We start from the raw sequence: 19,590 nt of genomic DNA on the forward strand, positions 1-19,590 counted from the left end.
AGGGCAGACCTCTGTGGGCAGGACTCCCAGCCTCCTACTGGAGGCCCCTGAGGGGTGTCCGTGCTGTGGAGTTCCAGCGCACCCCAGGGTGCTCAGGTGTTTCCCACATTTCCTTGGGAAACATCAGTCGCAAAGTGATTGCTGTACCTGCAGCTGTTCACAGCTGGTGTGAGGTTGTAAACGGTGTAGCGACTGACTGATTCCTCTGACAGGGAGGGAGAAAGAGATCTGGTTTGGGTCAGGTAGAAGCCTGGAGCTGGAATCGAGCACCTAGACTGTCCTCTTCTGCTTTTCCCAGGCCATGAGCAGGGAGCTGGCTCATGACCCGGTGTCTGTGTGCGGTGCTGACCTCACATGTGGCAGCTGCATCTGCACTGCCACTGTGCTGGCCTGTGCCGCGGGTTAGACCCAAGCTGTGTTCTGAAGCCATGAGAGGTGACAGCAGTACTCGGGTTCTTGCATGTGAGATGCTGTGACTCGTCGATGCAGTCTGACTTGTTGCTGAAGCCGTTTCCTTGGGATGCGCCAGGCCTCACTGACCATGTCCTTCCTGGCTCTGCAGCTCCTCAGCAGTGGGAACCGCCACCTCCTGCGATCAGACGACATGATAGAAACTGTCTACAATGACAGAGGCGAGATCCTGAAGACCAAGGAGCGCCGGCTCTTCATGCTGAATGACGTGCTGATGTGTGCCACGGTCAGCTCCCGGTGAGGGCATGCCGGGGCCGTCTGGTGCTTGGGGACCTGAGCGTGTTCCTGCGCACAGCTGCAGGGTCTGTGGCTTGCAACAGTCACTCCGTAGTTTCCTGTCCACATTGCTCTCCTTAGCTGCTTCTTGACAAACATTATGTTTAAAGATTTATTTTTCAAAAGTCAGATTTACGGAGAGAAGGAAAGAAAGATCTTTAATCTGCTGGTTCACTCCCCAAATGGCTGTGATGGCTGGAGCTGAGCTGATACAAAACTGGGAGCCTGAAGCTTTTTCCAGGTCTCCCACGCGGGTGCAGGGTTCCTAGGCTTTGGGCCATCCTCCGCTGCTTTCTCAGGCTACAAGCAGGGAGCTGGGTGGGAAGTGGAGCAGCTGGGACACGAACTGGCCCCACATGGGGTGCTGGTACTGCAGGCAGGGGAGTAGTCCACATGCTGGAGCTGAGCCGATCTGAAGCCAGGAACCAGGAGCTCTTTGGGGTCTCCCACATGGGTGCAGGGTCTCAAAGCTTTGGGCTGTCCTTGACTGCTTTCCCAGGCCACAGGCAGGGAGCAGGATGGGAAGCGGGGCCACCGGGATTAGAACCAGTGCCCATATGGGATCCCGGGCATGTTCAAGGCGAGGACTTTAACTGCTATGCTATTGCTCTGGGCCCTCCCAGGAACTTTTAAAATACACTTATTTTAATGAGTTACAGAGTGAAAGACAAGAAGAGAATGAGAGAGAGAGAAGAAACCCCGTGCCAGGACACAGTGATGAGTTCATAGGATCGAGTCAGTGGAGACTGTGCATGGGTGGGCCAGCCTGTGCCAGTTCCACATTCGAGGAGCTCTTGGTGGCTCCTGGTATCCAGTGCCCAGCCATGTGACATTCCGTCTGAGAGACGCCCTCTTGTTGCAGTGCCTCCCATGAGGGCAGCGTGGTGGCCGGCCAGCGGTACCTGCTCAAGTGGAGTGTCCCTCTCGGGCACGTGCAGGTGGTGGAGTATGGCAGCAGCCCAGGCCCTGGAGAAGCGGGCAGGCTCTCCATGGCACACCCACCCGAGAGCCTGGCCGTGGTCGCCAACGTGAAACCACGTAAGTCACTCCAACAGCCATGCGCTCTTGGCAGCTTGGACCCCATAGGCCACAGTCTTGTCGGGCCCTTGATGATGGCCCCAGAGCACAGTGTGGTGGCTCTGGGATGTTTTAGTTTTCTAAGTTTATTTTTTACTTGACAACAGAGTACCAGAGGGAAGAAAGAGGGAGGGAGACATGTCTTCTGTTCCCTGGTTCACGCCCTGTGGGCTGCTCCCAGGGGTACCTGCCTGAGCATGGCAGTAGCAGGAGGTCCAGGCCTTGTTCCTCATTGTCCCCGGGGTCGACAAATAGGCAGTCTGTCCACTGCCCAGGTGATCGAACCAAGCTTCACACACACTGACAGGTATGCCCCCTCCTAGGATCACAAGGCAGCTATGGGGAGGGGACAGGTTGTGTGGGAGGGTCAGCAATGAGCACAAGACAGGGTGGCCGAGGGGAGGGGACAGGTGTGTGGGCAGGTCAGCAGTGAACACAGGACAGAGTGGCCGTGGGGAGGGGACAGGTGTGTGAGCGGGTCAGCAATGAGCACAGGACAGAGTGGCCGTGGGGAGGGGACAGGTGTGTGGGCGGGTCAGCAATGAGCACAGGACAGGCCACACACGGTGTGCATTTTGGCTGCTCTCCTCTGAGTACTTTGTTTAACAAATGACAGAGGGAGCCTGAATGGCTCCTCCCGTCTGGTGCCTCCCTGGCCATCACTGTGGCCATGCCTCAGGGCCTCCTCATCCTGGACATATGGTAAGGCTGTTGGTTCTTCCTCACCCCGTGAGAGATGGCTGCCCTTGAGCCTGTGCAGGCTCTCCATGGGTGAGCTGTCAGCAGAGTCCCCAGCCGTAGCCCTTCCCTGGGGACAGGTCCAGGGAGGGGCAGGGAGTTGGTCATTCCATGATGGAGAAATTGTTCTTTTAAGCTTTGCTCTTCTGATCCCAGTCTTCTTATTGACCATGGGTGTGGTGCTGTGGGCACCTGGGGGACCAGGCAGCTCTTGGGTACCCCTGTCTGGGGCTCTGGGTGATACCCACTCGGAGTCCTTGGTGTTGAGACCCGCTCCGTCCATCTCACCAGTGCCCGGCTGCAGTGCCGCTGCATTTCCCAGGGCCCTTGCCCTTGACGCAGGTGGGTCCCCTCTTCTCCCTGCACCCCCAGGCATTTCCCGAGCCCTGCCAAGCAGTCTCCGGCCCCCTTGTCTCTCATCCAGAGGCTATTCTGAGAAGCCTAGTTATAAACTGTTTTTGGCTGATGCTCGCACGTGACCTTCCCATGTGTGCACAACCGCTTCATGTGCAGGGCTGGAGATGCTGCTGTGCTGTTCCATGCGGGAGGCACCGTGTGGGCGGCCGTGCCTAGCAACCCTTGCCTGTGCTCAGGGCAGCCTGGCAGCTGGCACAGGAACACCACAGCCCTGGAAAAACACTGCAGCTCGTGCTGGGGTCGCTGGTTGGCCAGGAATGGGGCATCGTGACCTCTCTCAGGGCAGAGCCGGGTTCAGGGGCCCAGGGGTTAGTGGAAGCTTCTAGAATGTGTGAAGTTATTCTGCAAAACAGCTTTTCAGGAAGGGCTGCTGGTGGGGAGACTGAGCCCCCCATGGCCCTAGTCCAGGCAGCAGCTCTGCCAGGGGCCCCAGCTGCCCCATCCTGTCTAGGGAGGCTGCAGCCTGAGATCAGTGACCCCAGCTCCTGCTGACAGGCCAGGCACTGCTGGGCAGGAAACAGCAGCCCTCGAGTTCCCACGAGACAGGAAGTGACTCTCAGGAGTGCCCCCAGGAGGGGCCAGTAGACACCTGTTTCCTGTGTTTCCTAAGGACCTGGTCTCAGGATTTCCCAGAAGTGAGACTGTTACCTCATGAGACATCAGCCGGTTGGGTCACCTGACCTGACCACAGGCATGGATGTCCAAGGTGTACCTGCCCAGCCCTTCTGAGGGGAAGGCAGAGAGCTGGGGTTGTGCCTTCAGAGGTGACAACTGCCCCTGGTGGGACAGCATCAGCCCTGAGGACCCATGCTCAGGGCTGGGCCATGTGGTCACTCTGCAGTGGCCAGGAGGAGGTGTGGACGACAGCCCTGGGGCAGCAGCCATGCAGCATTGAGGGCAGCCAGTCAGGGACAGTGTTGGTTCTCACACCAGTGCCTGTGGCCTGGGCTGCTCCCAGCTGGACATGTGGGCATTCTTGCTCCTTATGTGTGGGTGGGTGGACTTTGCCACAAAGGCCACAGTGCACAGGTGGGGAAGCTTGAGGGACCCAAAACACGGCAGCCAGCCTAGACATGAAGGAGCATCAGGCTAGAGGAGGCATAGCCCGTCTCACCCTACTGGCGAGGACCTGAAATGCCAGTCACCTTCCTGTCTACACACTGCATTGCTGGGTTGGTAGTGCCAGATTAGAGAAGAGCTGTGCCTGCTCATTCCTCCCAGTGGCCTTGCTGGTGGCCAGGAAAGGGCCTGGAGCGTGTGCAGGTGGTAAAGCCACGAAAAGCCCACGGACAGAGCATCTGTGACTGTTGTCTTTTGGGGGTTGATGGTGAGGGGCAGCTCTGGTCATCCTGTGTGTCTGCACTTATTCCACTTATTTGTCGATGGGGCGAGAGGCAGATCAGAGCAGATCAGAGGGGACAGCTGGAAGCCCCGAGCTCGGCCTTTGTTGAGGCAGGGCACGGTGGTGGCTGCCATGGGATGACAGGCAGGAGGGGAGGGTGCCTCTGTGGACGGGCATTTCGCCCACAGTGTCTGTGTGCTTGTGAATGGGCCCCTCCTTGATATGGGGATAAACTTGGCAGAGCCGGGGCAATCTGTGTGGCCTGTTACTGACCCCAAGTCCTGTGAGTGATTGTGCCTCGCAGGTGTAGGCCTGCTGCTCCTGGGCACCAACCATGTTTGTCAGGGACTTTGTATCCATTTTGTCCAGCTGGAACTTTCTAGAACACAAGTTCCTGGACCACAGAGGACCCTCAGCCAACTCAGTGTTCGGGTTTGTTGCAGGCCCTGAACTGTGACCACTTGATTGAGAGGCAGTAGCCACTGGGCAGCTATTGTGCCCTTGGGGAAATTTCAGTCACAGCCACCTGTCACAGGACAGTGCTGCCATTCCAGGGAAAGGGCCACAGTGTGCTAGCCTGTATGTCCAGAGGCAGTACCGGGACAGCATTGGCTAATTATAGAGCAAGACTGCCCTGACCTTTAGGGTTGCATGCTGGGGGTCACATCTCTCCCTCATGTCCCACCTGGAGTTGGCATAAGCTGGGCACACAGGTGCAGCAACTGTGGGACCCCACCTCATGTGGGCTCTCAGGAGTGGGACGTGTGGATGCTGGTGTCAGCTTGGGCAGGTGCATTGTCTACATATGCAGGGCAAGAGGGCTCTGGGACTGTGCCGAGTGCTACAGCACCTGTTTCCAAGAGTGACGTCTTCAGAAAGTCCAGCTAGAGAAAAGGAAGAGGGCCCCTGACCTTCTGCCCCTCCCTGACCGGAGCTCGGCTCTGGCCTCCTGTCCCTGGTGTCTCCCTGGTGTGGGTAACTCATCTGGTGCAGTGTCTCACCTCATGCAGGTGTTTGATTTGGGGACTTAGGTGGGCCCTGTGTCACCCTGTTGGTTCTCTGGAGGTGGGGGAACCATAGCAGGGGGCTCCTGCTGTGACTGTGCCGGGGTTGCTCAGCAGGATTCCTCACAGTCTGTTCCACCTGCTCTGCCGCCAGGAGCTGCCAAGGCCTGGCCCCTGCCTGGTTTCCCACGGTCCCCTCCCAGACTGGCAGTTTTTGCTGTGAGGTTGTCGAGGACTACTGGACGGCCTGTGTGTTGCCCTCGCCAAGCGCCTTTGTCACTGTTGTGGCTATTGAGGTGGACATACAGCCGCTTCCTTGTTTGCCACATAAAACCCCATTGAGCTGAGGGGCAGGGATCTCCATGGAAACAGGCAGCATCCGTGAGAAAGGGTGAGCAAGAAGAGCAGGCAGTTGTGTGTAGGCCCAGCGGCTGCCACGCTCACACTCAGGACACACAGTCCTGCTGCCGTAGGCGATGGCCCGGGCCGTTCTGGTTGTGGCTCACAGGTGCCTGATGGGTTCCCAATCCTGAGAAGCAAAGATAAACCCATGCTGCCTGGACTTCAAGTCGTGCTGTACGGTTCTGCCTGCTCTGCTGTTCTGTGTGGAAGCTTGGTGGGGTAGCTAGGCACAGGCGTCCTGGGACTGGTGTGTTCGTGTGTGGCCTGCAGGAGGGTGCCTGGGACTCGTGTGTTATCTGCAGACTGACACCTGGCACAGGCATGGCGCTGGCATGTGTTCATGTGACCCAGGCTGTGGAGCCCCGCTGGGCAGGAGGGGTGGGATGCCAGAGAAGGGCGCCCTCCACCACAGTCACACAAGGAAGGGGAGGGACACCAGACAGCAGGTACCCCCCACCACAGTCACACAGGGCAGGAGAGTTGGGTCGCCAGAGGGGTGCATCCTGCCACAGTCACAGAAGGCATAGGGGGCTGGGACGCCAGAGAGGTGCCACCCCCCGCAGGCCAGGGCTGGGACGCCAGAGAGGTACCCCCTGCTACACACAGGCAGGGCAGGGATACCAGAGAGGTGCCCCCACTACACACAGGTAGGGCTGGGACGCCAGAGAGGTGCCCCTCACATGTCACACAGGCAGGAGTTGCACATATTGACTCCCCTGGGAAGCTCACTTGTAGTTGACAGCTTGGAATCCTGGGTGCTTACTGCATGCAGTATGACATTCATAGTGCCTAAGTCCTGTGGTGTCAGGCCGACCTGCCTTTCCATTCACAGACAAGGTGTATGTGGGCCCAGGGCAGCTCTATCAGGACCTGCAGAACTTGCTGCATGACCTCAATGTGGTTGGCCAGATCTCCCAGCTGGTTGGAAGCCTCAGAGGGAACTACCAGGTGAGCAGCGGGTACCTGTATGGGGGCCCTGTCTGCCCTCTGGCACATGCCCAGTGTGGAGCTGTGTCTCTGAGTCCTGCTTACCTGGGGAAGGGTACAGGGTCCGTCCCCTGGTGGGGCACAGACCCTCCCTCTGTTTGGCAATGCTTCATGTTTCAGGCACCCCAGGAGGGCTGTACAGCAAGGCCTGGCCCGGGGACTGGGGTCTGGCCCCGTTGGCACATGTGGGCGTCCTCCCTTCTTCCTGAACATTCCCCATGCTGGGTGCCACCCACTCCTCAGGGCTGCAAACGCATCTCCTCCGCAGAACTTGAACCAGGCGGTGGCCCACGACTGGAGCTCGGGCCTGCAGAGACTCATCCTGAAGAAAGAAGAGGAGATCCGGGCTGCTGACCGCTGCCGGATCCAGCTGCAGCTCCCGGGCAAGCAGGACAAGTGCGTGGCAGCTAGCCAAAGCCCATGCCGACATTCCCTGGTCTGGGTGGCCATATGCGCCTCACAGGGGCTGCTCCAGGCTGCAGAGTAGGGGCTTCAATCCCACCTTGTGCAGTTCTGTGAGAGCTGTGTCTTCTGGCAGGTCAGGAAGGCCTACCTTCTTCACAGCTGTGTTCAGCACCTTCACGCCTGCCATCAAGGAATCCTGGCTCCACAGCCTGCACATGGCCAAGCTGGCCCTGGGTAAGCCGCACCAGGCTACACACGGGTCTGCCCTGGCCATGGCCCCAGCGGCACGAGATGCACCCCTCAGAGGATGGGGTCAGGTCAGGAAGTGGACCTGGCTGGAAGCAACTCTCTGGCCCCACCCCAACCTGAAGAGCCTGGTTTTCATCAAGGGGACAAAGAGTTTTGAGATGAGTTAGGGGCTGTAGGAGCAAAGCTGTGGAATTCACCATCATACAGTCATGCAGTTGGTGTGTGGCACATGCAAGTGTGCCTGTGAGTCTGGGCTGGAACAGGCAGTCGAGGTGCTGAGCGCGGGGTGGGTCTGTCTAGGGGGCAGCCACTCCTCAGTGCCCCCTGTGACAAGTACCTGCACTGCACACTGGGCTGCCACACATGTGCATGGATGTGTGGGTGTGTATGTGTGGTGGGCGAGTGTGAATGTGTATGTATGTGTACATGTGAGTGGATATGGATGTGTATATGTGTATTTTGGGCAAGTGTGAATCTATATGTGTGTGGTAGGCAAGTATGAAAGTATGCATGTGTGGGTGTGCATGTGTGTGTTGGATGAGTGCACATATCTGCATGTGGGTGTCTATGTTCAGTCATTGTGTGGTTGGCGAGTGCGAATATGCATCTGTGTGTGCAGGTATGTATGTGTGTAGGCATCCACATGTGTGTCGAGCACATATGTGCATCTATGATGAACACACGGATCATGTACATGTATGTGCTCGGTGTTTGGGTATCTATGTGTGGGAACATGCATGTACACGTGTGCACATAAGCATGAGTTTTGTGTGTGTCCACATGTGGCCATACCTACGTGAGTTCATGCATGGACTGTGTGTGTGGGCATTGTGTGTTGTGTCATGAGAATATATGTGCATCTGTATGTAAAGCCCCTGTCAGCTGCCTGTAGTAACAAGGTGGAGGCGCCTGGGGTCATGCTGCAGCCCTGGAGAGGCACCTCCTGTATCCCAGGGGATCAGTGCCTGCTGGTTCCCTGTGATTCCACAGACTGCAGAGGCCTTGAGGGGATGGGCAGGCCAGGTGGCCACAGGCTCTTGACAGCAGAGGTGAACACATATGCTTTGGCTGTAGTGTGTTTCCTCCCGCACTTGTGCCTTGTTGAGCCTCACAGTGTCATGCTGTGCCTACACGTGGCCTCTCAGCTCTGTGAGAGCTGCCTGACTCCGTTGCGGGTCCCTCAGGGGACCGCTGTGGCCCTCACGGCCTCCCTCTCTGATGCCCCACAGAGGAGGAGAATCGCATGGGCTGGTTCTGCGTGGAGGACGACAGCAACCACATCAGGCGGGAGACACACCCACTCCTGGTAGGGCACACGCCTGTGATGGTGGCTAAGCAGCCCGAGTTCAAGGTGAGGTTGGATCCAGGGAGTCCCTCCTCCTCCTCCAGCTGCACACCCCACCCAGGAACCTCCTGGGGGAACTTCATGTGTGAGCCCTTATACCTTGCCCAGCCCCCGTCTTGGACTCCCATCTCCTGGCCGTTCCCGGGCTGCTGGCATGGTGTGGCCTGCATGGCCACCAGGCCCAGTGTCCACCTACAGACTCAGACAGTGACTTTGTGTTGTTTGCAAGAAGCGGGTCTTGCTGCTGTGTGGCTTTGCTGACACTAAGCACTGGGTGGCCCAGCAGCTCTCGGAACTGCTCCTTTTAGAAGCCAATTAGCTCTAATGGCACAGACTGGAGGGACCAGGGAGCAGGGGACAAACTGTGTGCAAGCTGATCTCCCATCCATGGTGCTGGACATTCCTGTGTGACACATCCCTCACCTCACATGGATGCAGCTGCACTCCTTGGGGACCCCTGAGGGGTGTCCACTCTGGGACGGATACTCAGGTCCCTTGCAGGGCCTCTGTGAACACACCAGGGGGCCCTGCAAGCCCCTTATCCAGCTCACGCAGGCATCCACTCTTCCCTTGCCTCAGATCGAATGTGCTGCCTACAACCCTGAGCCGGACTTTGGCGATGAGAGTCAGCCGGACCCCGGCTCAGCCACCGGCGGGTTCCTGTGGGTAAGCTACCCCTTCCATCTGTCCCCTGCACACAGGGCAGAGTGGTGGTGTGGGGAGAGGGCCCTAAGCAGAGGAGGGCCTTGGAGAAGGGGCAGGATGCGGAGGAACCAGAATGTTTTCATTTTCCTAGAAACTTTTGTGGCCAAATTCAGTCCAGATGCAGCCAATGGCCAGCCAAACTCAGGCAGGAACATTAGCATTTTCCTGTTTTGAGGGGAGGTGTCCCACAGATCCCCCCGACTGACACCTCTGGTTTCTTAGTGTGCAAACCCAGAGGTCTGAGCGAGGTTGTCCCACAGGAAGTCCTGTGTGGCCCACCCCATGGCGTATTCCCACCGAGCCTCTGCTTTGGAAGACTCAGCCTCTTGGCCCTGTGGGGATGTGTTAGAAACGGTGTTCCACGCTTCAGCTCACGTGGGACTGACCTGTGTGTTTAAAGTGACTTCATGAAACTTTGTGAAGATTAGGATGAGGTTCTAGTTGTTGCGTCATGGGTTAACTACCTGGAAGAGGAGGCTGTGGGAGATGTGTGCCCACTGTGGCCCCAGGTGCACCCACCTCTCCGTCTGCTTCTCCCTGTCTACGTCCCTCTATTCCCTATGCAGATTGGAAGCTGTACCCACCAGATGGGCCAGGTGGCCATCGTTTCTCTGCAGAACTCTGTCCCCAAAGTAATCGAGTGTTTCAACGTGGAATCCCGCATCCTGTGCATGGTATATGTGCCAGTGCAGGGCGGGCGGCCACAGCCTTGCACGGCCCTGGATCCTGAGCCCGCAGCTGCCACGACCTCCAACATCCCCACTGTCTGCCTGGGCACTGAGGAGGGAAGGTAGGGCCGTTCATCTTGCCTGCAGAGCTACTGGCCGCTGTAGCTCCCTGGGCAGGGGTGCGCGCCCCTGGGGACCACCTGTGCTGACCAACCATGTCTCCCCCAAAGCATCTCTGTCTACAAGAGCAGCCAGGGCTCCAAGAAGGTGAGGCTGCAGCACTTCTTCACGCCTGACAAGTCCACGGTCATGAGCTTGGCCTGCTCGCCCCGGGGGCTGTATGCTGGGCTGGTCAACGGCACTGTCGCCAGCTACGCCAAGGCCATAGGTGAGGGCGGGCCTGGCCATGGGACCCTGGGGCTCCCATCCTCTGGCATCTGCGGTCCCTTGCCAGAGGCCTGGTGGATGGACTGCTTCCCAAAGTAGCTCTTCACAGGATCCCCACACCCCAGTAATCACCTGCCCATGGGGATCCTCATACCCTCAGGGGGCACCCCCATTCCCCTCCCTCCCCATCCCTGCTTGCACACTCCACCCTTTGGCTTTCCTCTGTGGACAGGGAATCTGGTGGCCACCAGTGTGGCTGCCTGTCCCTGTGTTATTGTCCTGCTAGGCTCCCCCATCCCAGGGGAGGGGCCCCCTCTTTGCCCTGCTACAGTTTTCCTGGTGTGGCCCCAGCAACCACAGTAATTGTCATTACCATGTGTCCCTGGCTCCTGAGCTCATGGGGAATGGTCATGGCTGTAAGGTAGGCTTGCTGCCCTGGGTGTTCCTGGTCCCCTCCCAGCCCTGGACCCTGGTGGTGTGGCATTGCTGGACTGTTCTCTGGACCCCTCCCTGAGTATGTTTGTCCATCCATTTGGGGAATCCCCTAAGGGGTGCTGACATGCTGGGCTGTCCCAGGACACTGTCATCATGAATCTTACAGATCCATGTGGCCCTGACAAATGGGGGGACTCAGCCGTTTCTGCTTAGCTCCCTTGTCCCTGGCTTTCTCAGGAAAGTGATGGATTTGTCCAGAAGCTGAGGCGCCTGATGTGGGAGGACTCTGCAGCCCCTCAGACCCCCTCCCCCCACTGTGTCCCAGGCTGAGCTTCCTCTCTTGCTTGTGCCCATTCCCAGCCAGGTCACTGCCAGCCTTGCCTGGAGCTGGCAGCTAGCCTTGCCTGGAGCTGGCAGCTAGCCCAGGGTGGGGCCGTCACCTTGGTCACCCAGGAGCCGGGCGAAGCTAACCCCTGACCTGCAAGGCGCCAGCAAGCAGTGGTTCTAGTGCCCAGGAGACAGAGCTTGGCCGCTGGACACCAGCCCTGGCCCATAGGATGGCACCTGAAGTGGGTCACACAGTCCCAGCCCCTCGGCTCCTGTTACAGTGGAGCTGTGGTCAGCAGGCTGGGTTGGGAGGCACTGGGCAGACCATGGACATTTGACCCAAGCCCTGGGACCCTGTGGCCTCATGGTCCAGGCCACGTCAGGAGCGTGCGACTGCCTTCACTGTGTACCTAGGAGTTCCTGTCAGAGGCGGAGATGGGACTGGTGGTCAGAAGGGCTGCCAGCGCCAAGTGGGAAGGCTCACATGCCAGTGTGCACATGTAAGCGTGAGGGTGTGTGTGTGCCAGTGTGTCCATCTGTGTGTCCATGCATGCTGTATGTGTGCCCTGTGTGCATGCTCTGGGTGTGTTATTTGTGCATGTGTGGATAGTGTATTTGCGTGGGTGTGTAAACATTTCAGGCTTTATTGAGGAAGAGGAGGCAGAGGCTTAGCCGACTGTGCCACGGCACTGACCGCAGCCAAAAGTGCTGTCACCCGTTGGATGCAGACAGTCAGTCATGAACGAGCTGTCCTGTTGCCTCAGCCTTGATTTCTCCTCGTTGTTTTCTGCATGCCAGAAACATTTCCACACTGGGATGGGGTCTTGGGGCATGGGTTATGCTGGGTACCATGTGGTGCCATCGTCCATCAGGGTCTGCCTCCCATACCCATGGGCCAGCTGCTATGTACTGGCCCCAAACCCTGAGCTAGCTGGAGCATCCTCCTGCATTCAGTTCTTGACATACACCCTGAGCTGCCACAGCCCTGACCTCACTTTACAGAGGAGGCAGCTGGGGTTTGGGATGAGGAGGGTGTGCCTGGTACAGCAGATGTCCCCACATCAGCCTGCCTCTCTGACTACCCCCACCAACCTTCCCAGACCGGAGCAGGAGCCTTGCGTGGCAGAGGAGCTGTGGCCACCTGCATGTTGGACGGTCCATCTCCCATCTCCTTTGCCTGTGGTCCAGCTTGACCCAAACTGGGAGGAAATGCAATGTCTCTCTTTTAAGATGGCTCCTGGGACTGCGACCCTCGGCACGTGGTCAGGCTGGGTGTCCTGCCGGTTAGGAGCCTGCTGGTGGTGGAAGACACAGTGTGGGCAGCATCTGGGGGTCAGGTCTTCATCATCGGCCTGGACACGCATGCTGTAGAGGTGAGTCTTGGCAAAAACGAGCGGCCCATCCACCCCTAGTGCAGGAACCTGCAGAACCTCTGACGAGCTGGTGTGGGACCAACTCACAGTTCCCTGGCTGGCAGTCAGGAGATTGGTCAGGGAATCATGGTTAGCCAGGCAGAACCAGCCGAGTCCTGGGGTGACTCCTTTGTGGTGGCCTGAGGGACCTGGCTCTGAGCGGCCACTACTGACTTCACTTTCTCATGTGCTGGGACATGGCCACACATGTGTGTGCACACATTGGCACTTGCATTTACCATGATACACATGTAATAGGAGTGCTATAACATAAATAACACACATGACACACTCATACACAAAACATGCATAGACATAGCATAGTACCCATTGTGACCCAGCATGATATGCCTACATTAGCACACAGAAAACATTCAGTCCCAACACATGGCACACACATTCACATAAAACACCACGGCACCCCTTGTCTTCACTGGTCACTAGCCTCCTCAGGGCAGTCTGGCATCTTTTGTTAGTGAACTGATGTTTTTATGAATGAGCCATTTGGTGTTTTGGTAAAGAATATCACGAACTGTTTGGCTCACAGCAAAGCTGAACAGAGGTGCAGCAATGCCCCAGGGGTCCTAGCTCCACGTCAGCATATTCCCAGAGGATGTCCCTAGCCTTAGGTGTCCACTGTACCCAGCATCCAGGGTTGTCTGGATTTGGACACATGTCACATTCCCTCTGTGCTCCATTCTGTGTCTCAGCAGGCTTCTGACCCCGGGAGTCTTCAGGCCCCACCCTGCCTTCCCATCCCCATTGACACCCTAGCGACAGCCCCCTGGGGTCCCTGACCTGACTCAACTATATGGACAGTGTCCTGGTCAGCTGTCACCGCAAAGAGCCCAGATCCTGTTTCTGGGAGTCCCTAGGGGACATTCCATCCACAGGAAAGCTGTGCAGGCTCACAGAACATGACTGTGACATGCAATCGAGGGGCCAGCGCAGGTGGGGGAGGGAGAGGAGGTAGTTAGAGGCAAGGGGGATATGGACTGTCAGGAACATGTCCCTGCAAACGGACAGAGGATGCAGTGTTTTCCCCCATCACACCAGGGGCTTTTCTTTTCAAAGTATGTACATATTTATTGGGAAAAGTTACAATAACAGTGCTTGCATTTGCTGCTTCACTTCCCAAGTGGCTGTATCAGCCAAGGCTAAGCCAGGTTCAAGTCACCATGCTGGGTCTCCCATGTGGGTGCAGGGTCAAGCATGTGGGCAGTTACATTAGCAGACATATTAGCAGGTGGGGCTCTAACTGGTGTGCCCATGTGGGAGGCTAGCCGATCAAGAGTACCATTCAGTCAGGTGCTGTTTGCTTCATGTTTTCCACTAAGAGGGACATTTCTCCAAAAATAGCGTATCTGTTCTGTCAAAACTCACGCAGGAAAAGCTGGAGGAGCAGCCCGTGTAGCTGCTGTGAACAACAAAATGTTCCCAAGTGAGGCCTGTGTAGGAGCCAAGCTATTAACTGCTGGCATCCAGGGAATTGCTGTGATGCAGATGCTCATGGACCCAGCTCCAAGTGCCCCGTCTGTGCCTGTGTTGGTACTGAACGACTCAGTATGATCAGAGGAGGATCTGCCATCTCATTGCAAATCAAGACCACTCTGCCACAGTGGCTGTGTGGGATCCTCCGCTGCCAGGGAGGGTAGCACTCAGGCAGGACACACAGGCTGAGCCAGTGCTAGGTACCACAGAGTAACCTGCCCCCGGACCAAATGTTGGGGTTCAGACTCCAAGCAACCCATAACCAGCAGTAGCACCCTGGTTGTCCTTCACCTCTGGGCTGCTGTGGGGATGTGAGTGAGGTCTGTTGGAGCAGGGGTGCAGGTGTGGAGGGTCTGGTTCTCCGAGGCAGGTGAAGAAGCAGGACTTCAGATCAGGAGGGACTGACTCATGGGAGGGGGTGTGAGAGCAGGGGTGTCTGTGGAGGGCCTGACTCATGGGAGAGGGTGTGAGAGCAGGGGTGTCTGTGGAGGGCCTGGCTCATGGGAGAGGGTGTGAGAGCAGGGTTGCAGGTTTAGATGGCCATGAAGCCAGGAAGGTATAGCCTAGACCCCAGTGTGGCTTGCTAGTAATTAATTTAACATGTTCGTGGGTTTGGTGTACATGTTGGGCAAGATTTAGTGTGGGCTTGCAAGCAGAGCCAGCCCTGCATGTGGATGTGACTATGTTGTTGGTTGAGTCATTCTGGCTCCTCGTTAAATACCAGCTGACCCCTGGTGGGCGGACATGTGGCTCTGTCTGGGCACTGCATTCTGTGCCATTGATCACCAACCTGAGCTTTAGCCCTGCTGTACTTGGCTCTCCAGGACACTGACCCTGGTGAGCGAGTGTATCCAGCACTGTGCTTCACACTGCCTCCTGGGGCAGATGTCCGGCAGCCTCCCCTGCTGGGTCTTTTCTGGGCACTTTGATACTGTTGGAGGTGGGCAATTTGATACTGTTGATGGCTCTGTGCATATGGTGTCTTGAGTTCATATGTGTGCAGACATCAGTAGATTTCTGTAAATCTCACGTCCCATGACCTTGCTCATCAGTTGATTCTCACAGTTCTGTGGAGGATGGTGGGAATCTTCGGGTCTGCCCTTAGGAACATGTCACACACATTGTGATTGCACACACGGGAACATGTCACATGAAAACACATGGGACCACATCACCTGAAAACACTGCACAGGAATCACGTCACACATAAACACACGGTGATTGCACACACAGGAACCCGTCACAGGCAAACACATGGTGATTCCACATACCTGGGAACACAGTACGTGACCTTGGCTGTGGTGTTGCCTTGTGCACGCTGGTACAGCCACAGTGACTTCTCAGAAGTATTAGCAAGCGTGAGGGCGTGTGGGAAGCAGCCGAGCTTTGTGTACCACAGGTAGGAGTATAAAATGCAGAGCTGATTGAGAACAGCTTTTGGGTTCTCAGAAAATAAGACACAGGGGGCCTCATGGCCTCTCTTTGCTGACCACAAGGACTCGCTCGGAAGCACCGAGTATCCGTGCAAGTGTATTAATGTGCATGCTCATGTACATGCATTCACACACATGTTCATGTACACATTCATGTAAGTCACATATACACATACATGCACACAGTCACGTACACATGTGCTCTGTGTGTGCCATGGGAGGTTATTGTTCAACTGCAGGGAGGCCTAAAGCTGCACTCGCTCAAGCTGCAGCACAGTGAGCCCTGTAGCGACACGTGTCACCAGGGAAGCCAGCGCACGGGGCACCTGTTTTACATTGTTGTTCATAAGACATGTCCGGGATGGGCAGGTCCACAAATGGGAAGTGGCCTGTGAGCTGTCAGGCGCTGAGGGCGCAGGAATGAAAGGTGATTGTGAATCAACCAGCAAGCATCCTGGGATGGGACCCACATGGAGGCCACCCAACCAGAAGTCTCTGGTCACTCCCTGTAGGCTCCATCTCAGCAGGAGGACAGTGTGGAGGCCACCCAGTTTTGGAGGCAGTAGACACTGAGAGCTGCAGGCATGAGAGGGCATGAAGGGGCAAGGGTTTCCGAACAGATCAGAACTGCAAGAATCTTCCAGGCTCCCAGGTTGGAGTGCTCTCAGGCTGCAGGTCCCAGGGCAGTCATAGCTGGGAGCCTGTGGACTCGGGAACACCATGGATCTGCCTGGGAGAGGCCGGCCTCTCTGGGAAGGGCCCCCACAGCTGCCATCGTGTGTCTCCTGTCTAGGGTGGACGGTAGCCAGCAGCCTTGCCCTTGGCCTCAGAATGTCTTAATATGGCCCTGTCCTGTGAGCTGTCCCAGCTGATGATATTCCAATTCCGAGAACCATGTAGGACCTACTGGGGCCACCTGTGGTCTTCAAGTCCTGCCCCATCCAGGACTGGTGGAAACAGCAGCTGAATATCCAGGGAGTCGGGGGTGGTGGGTGCTGTCCTCTGGTGAGAGGCACCTGATCTTCTCACCCTGCCCGCAGGGTCAGCTGGAGGCCCACCAGGAAGAGAGCATGGTCATCTCCCACATGGCTGTGGCCGGTGTAGGCCTCTGGATCGCCTTCACCACAGGCTCCACACTCCGCCTTTTCCACACAGAGACCCTGGAGCACCTGCAAGACGTGAACATTGCGGCCCCTGTGCACCACATGCTGCCAGGTGTGGGGGGAGGGTCTCTGCTAGGGCTACACGTCATGAAGGGTGGGGGAAGACTCCACAGAGCGGCATGTGGCTGCTGCATGGACGTGTGACTGGCATGTGCAGGTGTGTATGGGGTTGTAACTGAGGGCACGGGCCGCCTCAGCATACATGCATGTCATGTTCCTAGTGTGTGTGCAAGTGTGTGTTTCATATGTGCACATGGGTGTGTGTGTGCGGGTCTGTGATCAATATGTGCACATGTGTGTGTGGCTGCACTTCGTACAGAGGTGTGTGGTTGACACAGGAGGGTACAAGGGGCTGGCCTGCCTCCAAGGGCCAGCTGGAGCAGTGCTGAGGACAGCGACAGCATCTGCTCTGTTACCGGTCTAGGAGCCCAGTTGGATCTGCTCCTGAAATCCTTGTGTGCTCCTGTGGGAGAGGGAGGCCCACTACCCAGGGCAGTCTGGTGAGGGAGGCTCTGTGCCCAGGGCAGTCCTACTGCTGAGATACCAGCACCATAGACGGGCTTCTCCTGTCAGCCGCAGCTCCCCAGCCCCAGAGGAGGGGCTCAGGCCTGTTTCTCTGTCCCTCATGCAGGACACCAGCGGCTATCAGTGACCAGCCTGCTTGTCTGCCATGGCCTGCTGATGGTGGGCACCAGTCTGGGCATCGTCGTGGCCTTGCCTGTGCCCCGGCTGCAGGGGATCCCCAAAGTGACTGGTGAGTGGCTTCTGCACCTGTGAACAGCTTGACCTGGTTACGTGGACCCTTACCTACTGTTCTTATTGGTCATGGGAGAATCTTATCCGGGAACTTGTTTTCATGTCACCATTACATATTTTTTAAAATATGTATTTATTTAAGGCAGAGTTGGAGAGAGATATCTTCCATCTGTTGCTTCACTCCCCGCACAGTTGTGTTGGTCAGAGCGCCAGATTGGAGCTAGGAGCTAGGAGCTCCGTCTCAGGCTCCCATGGGAGTGGCAGGGGACTAGGGACTTGGCCCACCCTCCACTGCACTCCCAGTTAGCGGGCAGCTGGATCAGAAGTGAAGCAGCCGGGACACCTGCCCGCCCGAGCCTTTGGGCCTTGTTGGCTGAGTCAGCATGTTGTAGCAGTCCAGCCTCCTTGTGCCTGTCACCACCCAGCTTCCCTGAGGTGGGATGTCCAGGACAGGGCTCAAGGCTGATACTCAGGACCCCATACAGCTCCAGGTCGTTTGCAGAGCACACAGGCCACACCTGGGGAAAGGGCTGGGCGGCCCTGACAGGAAGATGTCAGGCAGCAGGGAAGAAAGGCATGGAGCCAGGCACCCTGGGAGTAGCATGGTGGCTCAGGCCACTGGATCCCTGCCACTCACCTGAGAGACACCAGTGAAGTTCCCGGTACACAGACCTGGCCATTACAGGCTTTCTGATGGGATCAGCAAATGAGGGCTGCCGTGTCCCTGTGTGTCTATCCCATGCCCCTGTGTGTCCCTGCTGTGTTGTATGCCTGGGAGCATAGCACATGCTTCCTGTGACACACGCATGCCTGTCCCCAGCTCTCTTACCTCAGCATCTCTGAAGCCAGCTCTGCTCCCTCCAGGAGCACAGGCAGGGGTGTAGTTGCAAGAGGGCGGGGCACTTGGGTACCTGTGACCCTGGGCACGTGTGTGTGAGAGCCTCCCCACCCTGGCGAGTCCTGGGTGCAGGATTTCCCATCTAGTCTGGTTTGGCTGCAGCCGCATGTAGGTAGGCCAGCTCTATCACACTGTGAGAGCATCCAGACAGCCACGGCTCCAAGGAGACTCTGACCCCAGTGGTGGTTCTGGGGTTTGAGTTGCTCCTTCTGGGCATGGCGTAACTCCCAGGGGCTGTTTCTTGCTGCCCACCTGACGGTCACATCCTTCTGTTTCCCCCCAACCCCCCCACCCAGGACGAGGAATGGTGTCTTACCATGCTCATAGTGGGCCTGTCAAGTTCATTGTCATGGCCACAACATCACACAGGAATGACAAGGACAGAACAAGGGAAAGCCCACCTCTGGACCAAGAGCCACAGGAAGATGACCCAAGGGACACACCTGCCAGCGAGGAAGCCGTGCCTGGGACAGACCAGGACAAGCCTGGGGCGGCGGCCATGTGGCTAGGGGAGTCGGCAGGGTCCCTTACCCACAGGAGTGGTGCATCCTCGTCGTCTGGCTCGCTCAGCCTGTCCCTCGGCTCCAGCTCCCTGGAACCCAGGCCAGAGGACAGCCTAGCCTATGACCTCTTGCACCCTGGCATCTCCTTGAGGAGCAGCCGGGCACGAGTGCCCCGGAGGGCCAGGGCTGGCTCGGTGCTGGTGGTGTGTGGGGGCCAGGGCCACCGGCGGGTACACCGGAAGGCCAGGCCAGTTCCACAGGAGGAGCCTGTGTCCTCAGTCATGGTCTGGCAGATTCCCCTGGTAGGAGTGTAGTGGGGTGGCCAATGCTGGCATGCTGTGAGCACACATGGGGGCACCGCGTGCAGACTTGCAGATGTTTCCCTGTGGGTTCTGTCCCTCCTGCCCCACAGGGGAGTCCTGGGTGGAGGCAGGGTCACAGGAAAAGGGGAGACCTCTGCCCTCCAAGCCATTGTTGCATCACCTGACCTCGCCCTCAGATATGGTTGCTGAAGTGGAGTCAGGGTCGCTCCTGTTATTGATATTTTGGAGTCTTAGCTGTGGAACCGAGCCCTTGCCATGGACAGCAGCGGTTGGTACCCCATTGGCCGTGATCTCCGTCTTCTAGAGGGATGAAGGCATATGCTGTACATGTTAACCAGTTGAGTTTCTAAACTGCATTTCTCTACTAAGGAATTAA

The 19,590-nt window shown here is 57.3% G+C and overlaps 1 protein-coding gene across 1 annotated transcript in view; it reads left to right on the forward strand.

The window, feature by feature from the left end:
• ARHGEF10 (Rho guanine nucleotide exchange factor 10) overlaps positions 1-19,590 on the forward strand; it is a 60,792-nt gene extending 41,202 nt beyond the window's left edge. Inside the window, exons 17-29 of the mRNA XM_040966891.1 lie at positions 563-708; positions 1,610-1,785; positions 6,560-6,675; positions 6,983-7,110; positions 7,253-7,353; positions 8,598-8,719; positions 9,293-9,379; positions 9,985-10,208; positions 10,317-10,474; positions 12,466-12,608; positions 16,612-16,786; positions 17,366-17,488; positions 18,685-19,590. Of these exons, the coding sequence (XP_040822825.1) occupies positions 563-708; positions 1,610-1,785; positions 6,560-6,675; positions 6,983-7,110; positions 7,253-7,353; positions 8,598-8,719; positions 9,293-9,379; positions 9,985-10,208; positions 10,317-10,474; positions 12,466-12,608; positions 16,612-16,786; positions 17,366-17,488; positions 18,685-19,205 (2,220 nt within the window). The 3' untranslated portion in view covers positions 19,206-19,590. The remainder of the gene's footprint in view (positions 1-562; positions 709-1,609; positions 1,786-6,559; positions 6,676-6,982; positions 7,111-7,252; positions 7,354-8,597; positions 8,720-9,292; positions 9,380-9,984; positions 10,209-10,316; positions 10,475-12,465; positions 12,609-16,611; positions 16,787-17,365; positions 17,489-18,684) is intronic.

The sequence above is a fragment of the Ochotona curzoniae genome, unplaced genomic scaffold, assembly GCF_017591425.1.
Source record: "Ochotona curzoniae isolate NIBS_2020 unplaced genomic scaffold, NIBS_Ocur_1.0 scaffold_4506, whole genome shotgun sequence".
In the NCBI taxonomy this organism is placed as follows: Eukaryota; Metazoa; Chordata; class Mammalia; order Lagomorpha; family Ochotonidae; genus Ochotona; species Ochotona curzoniae.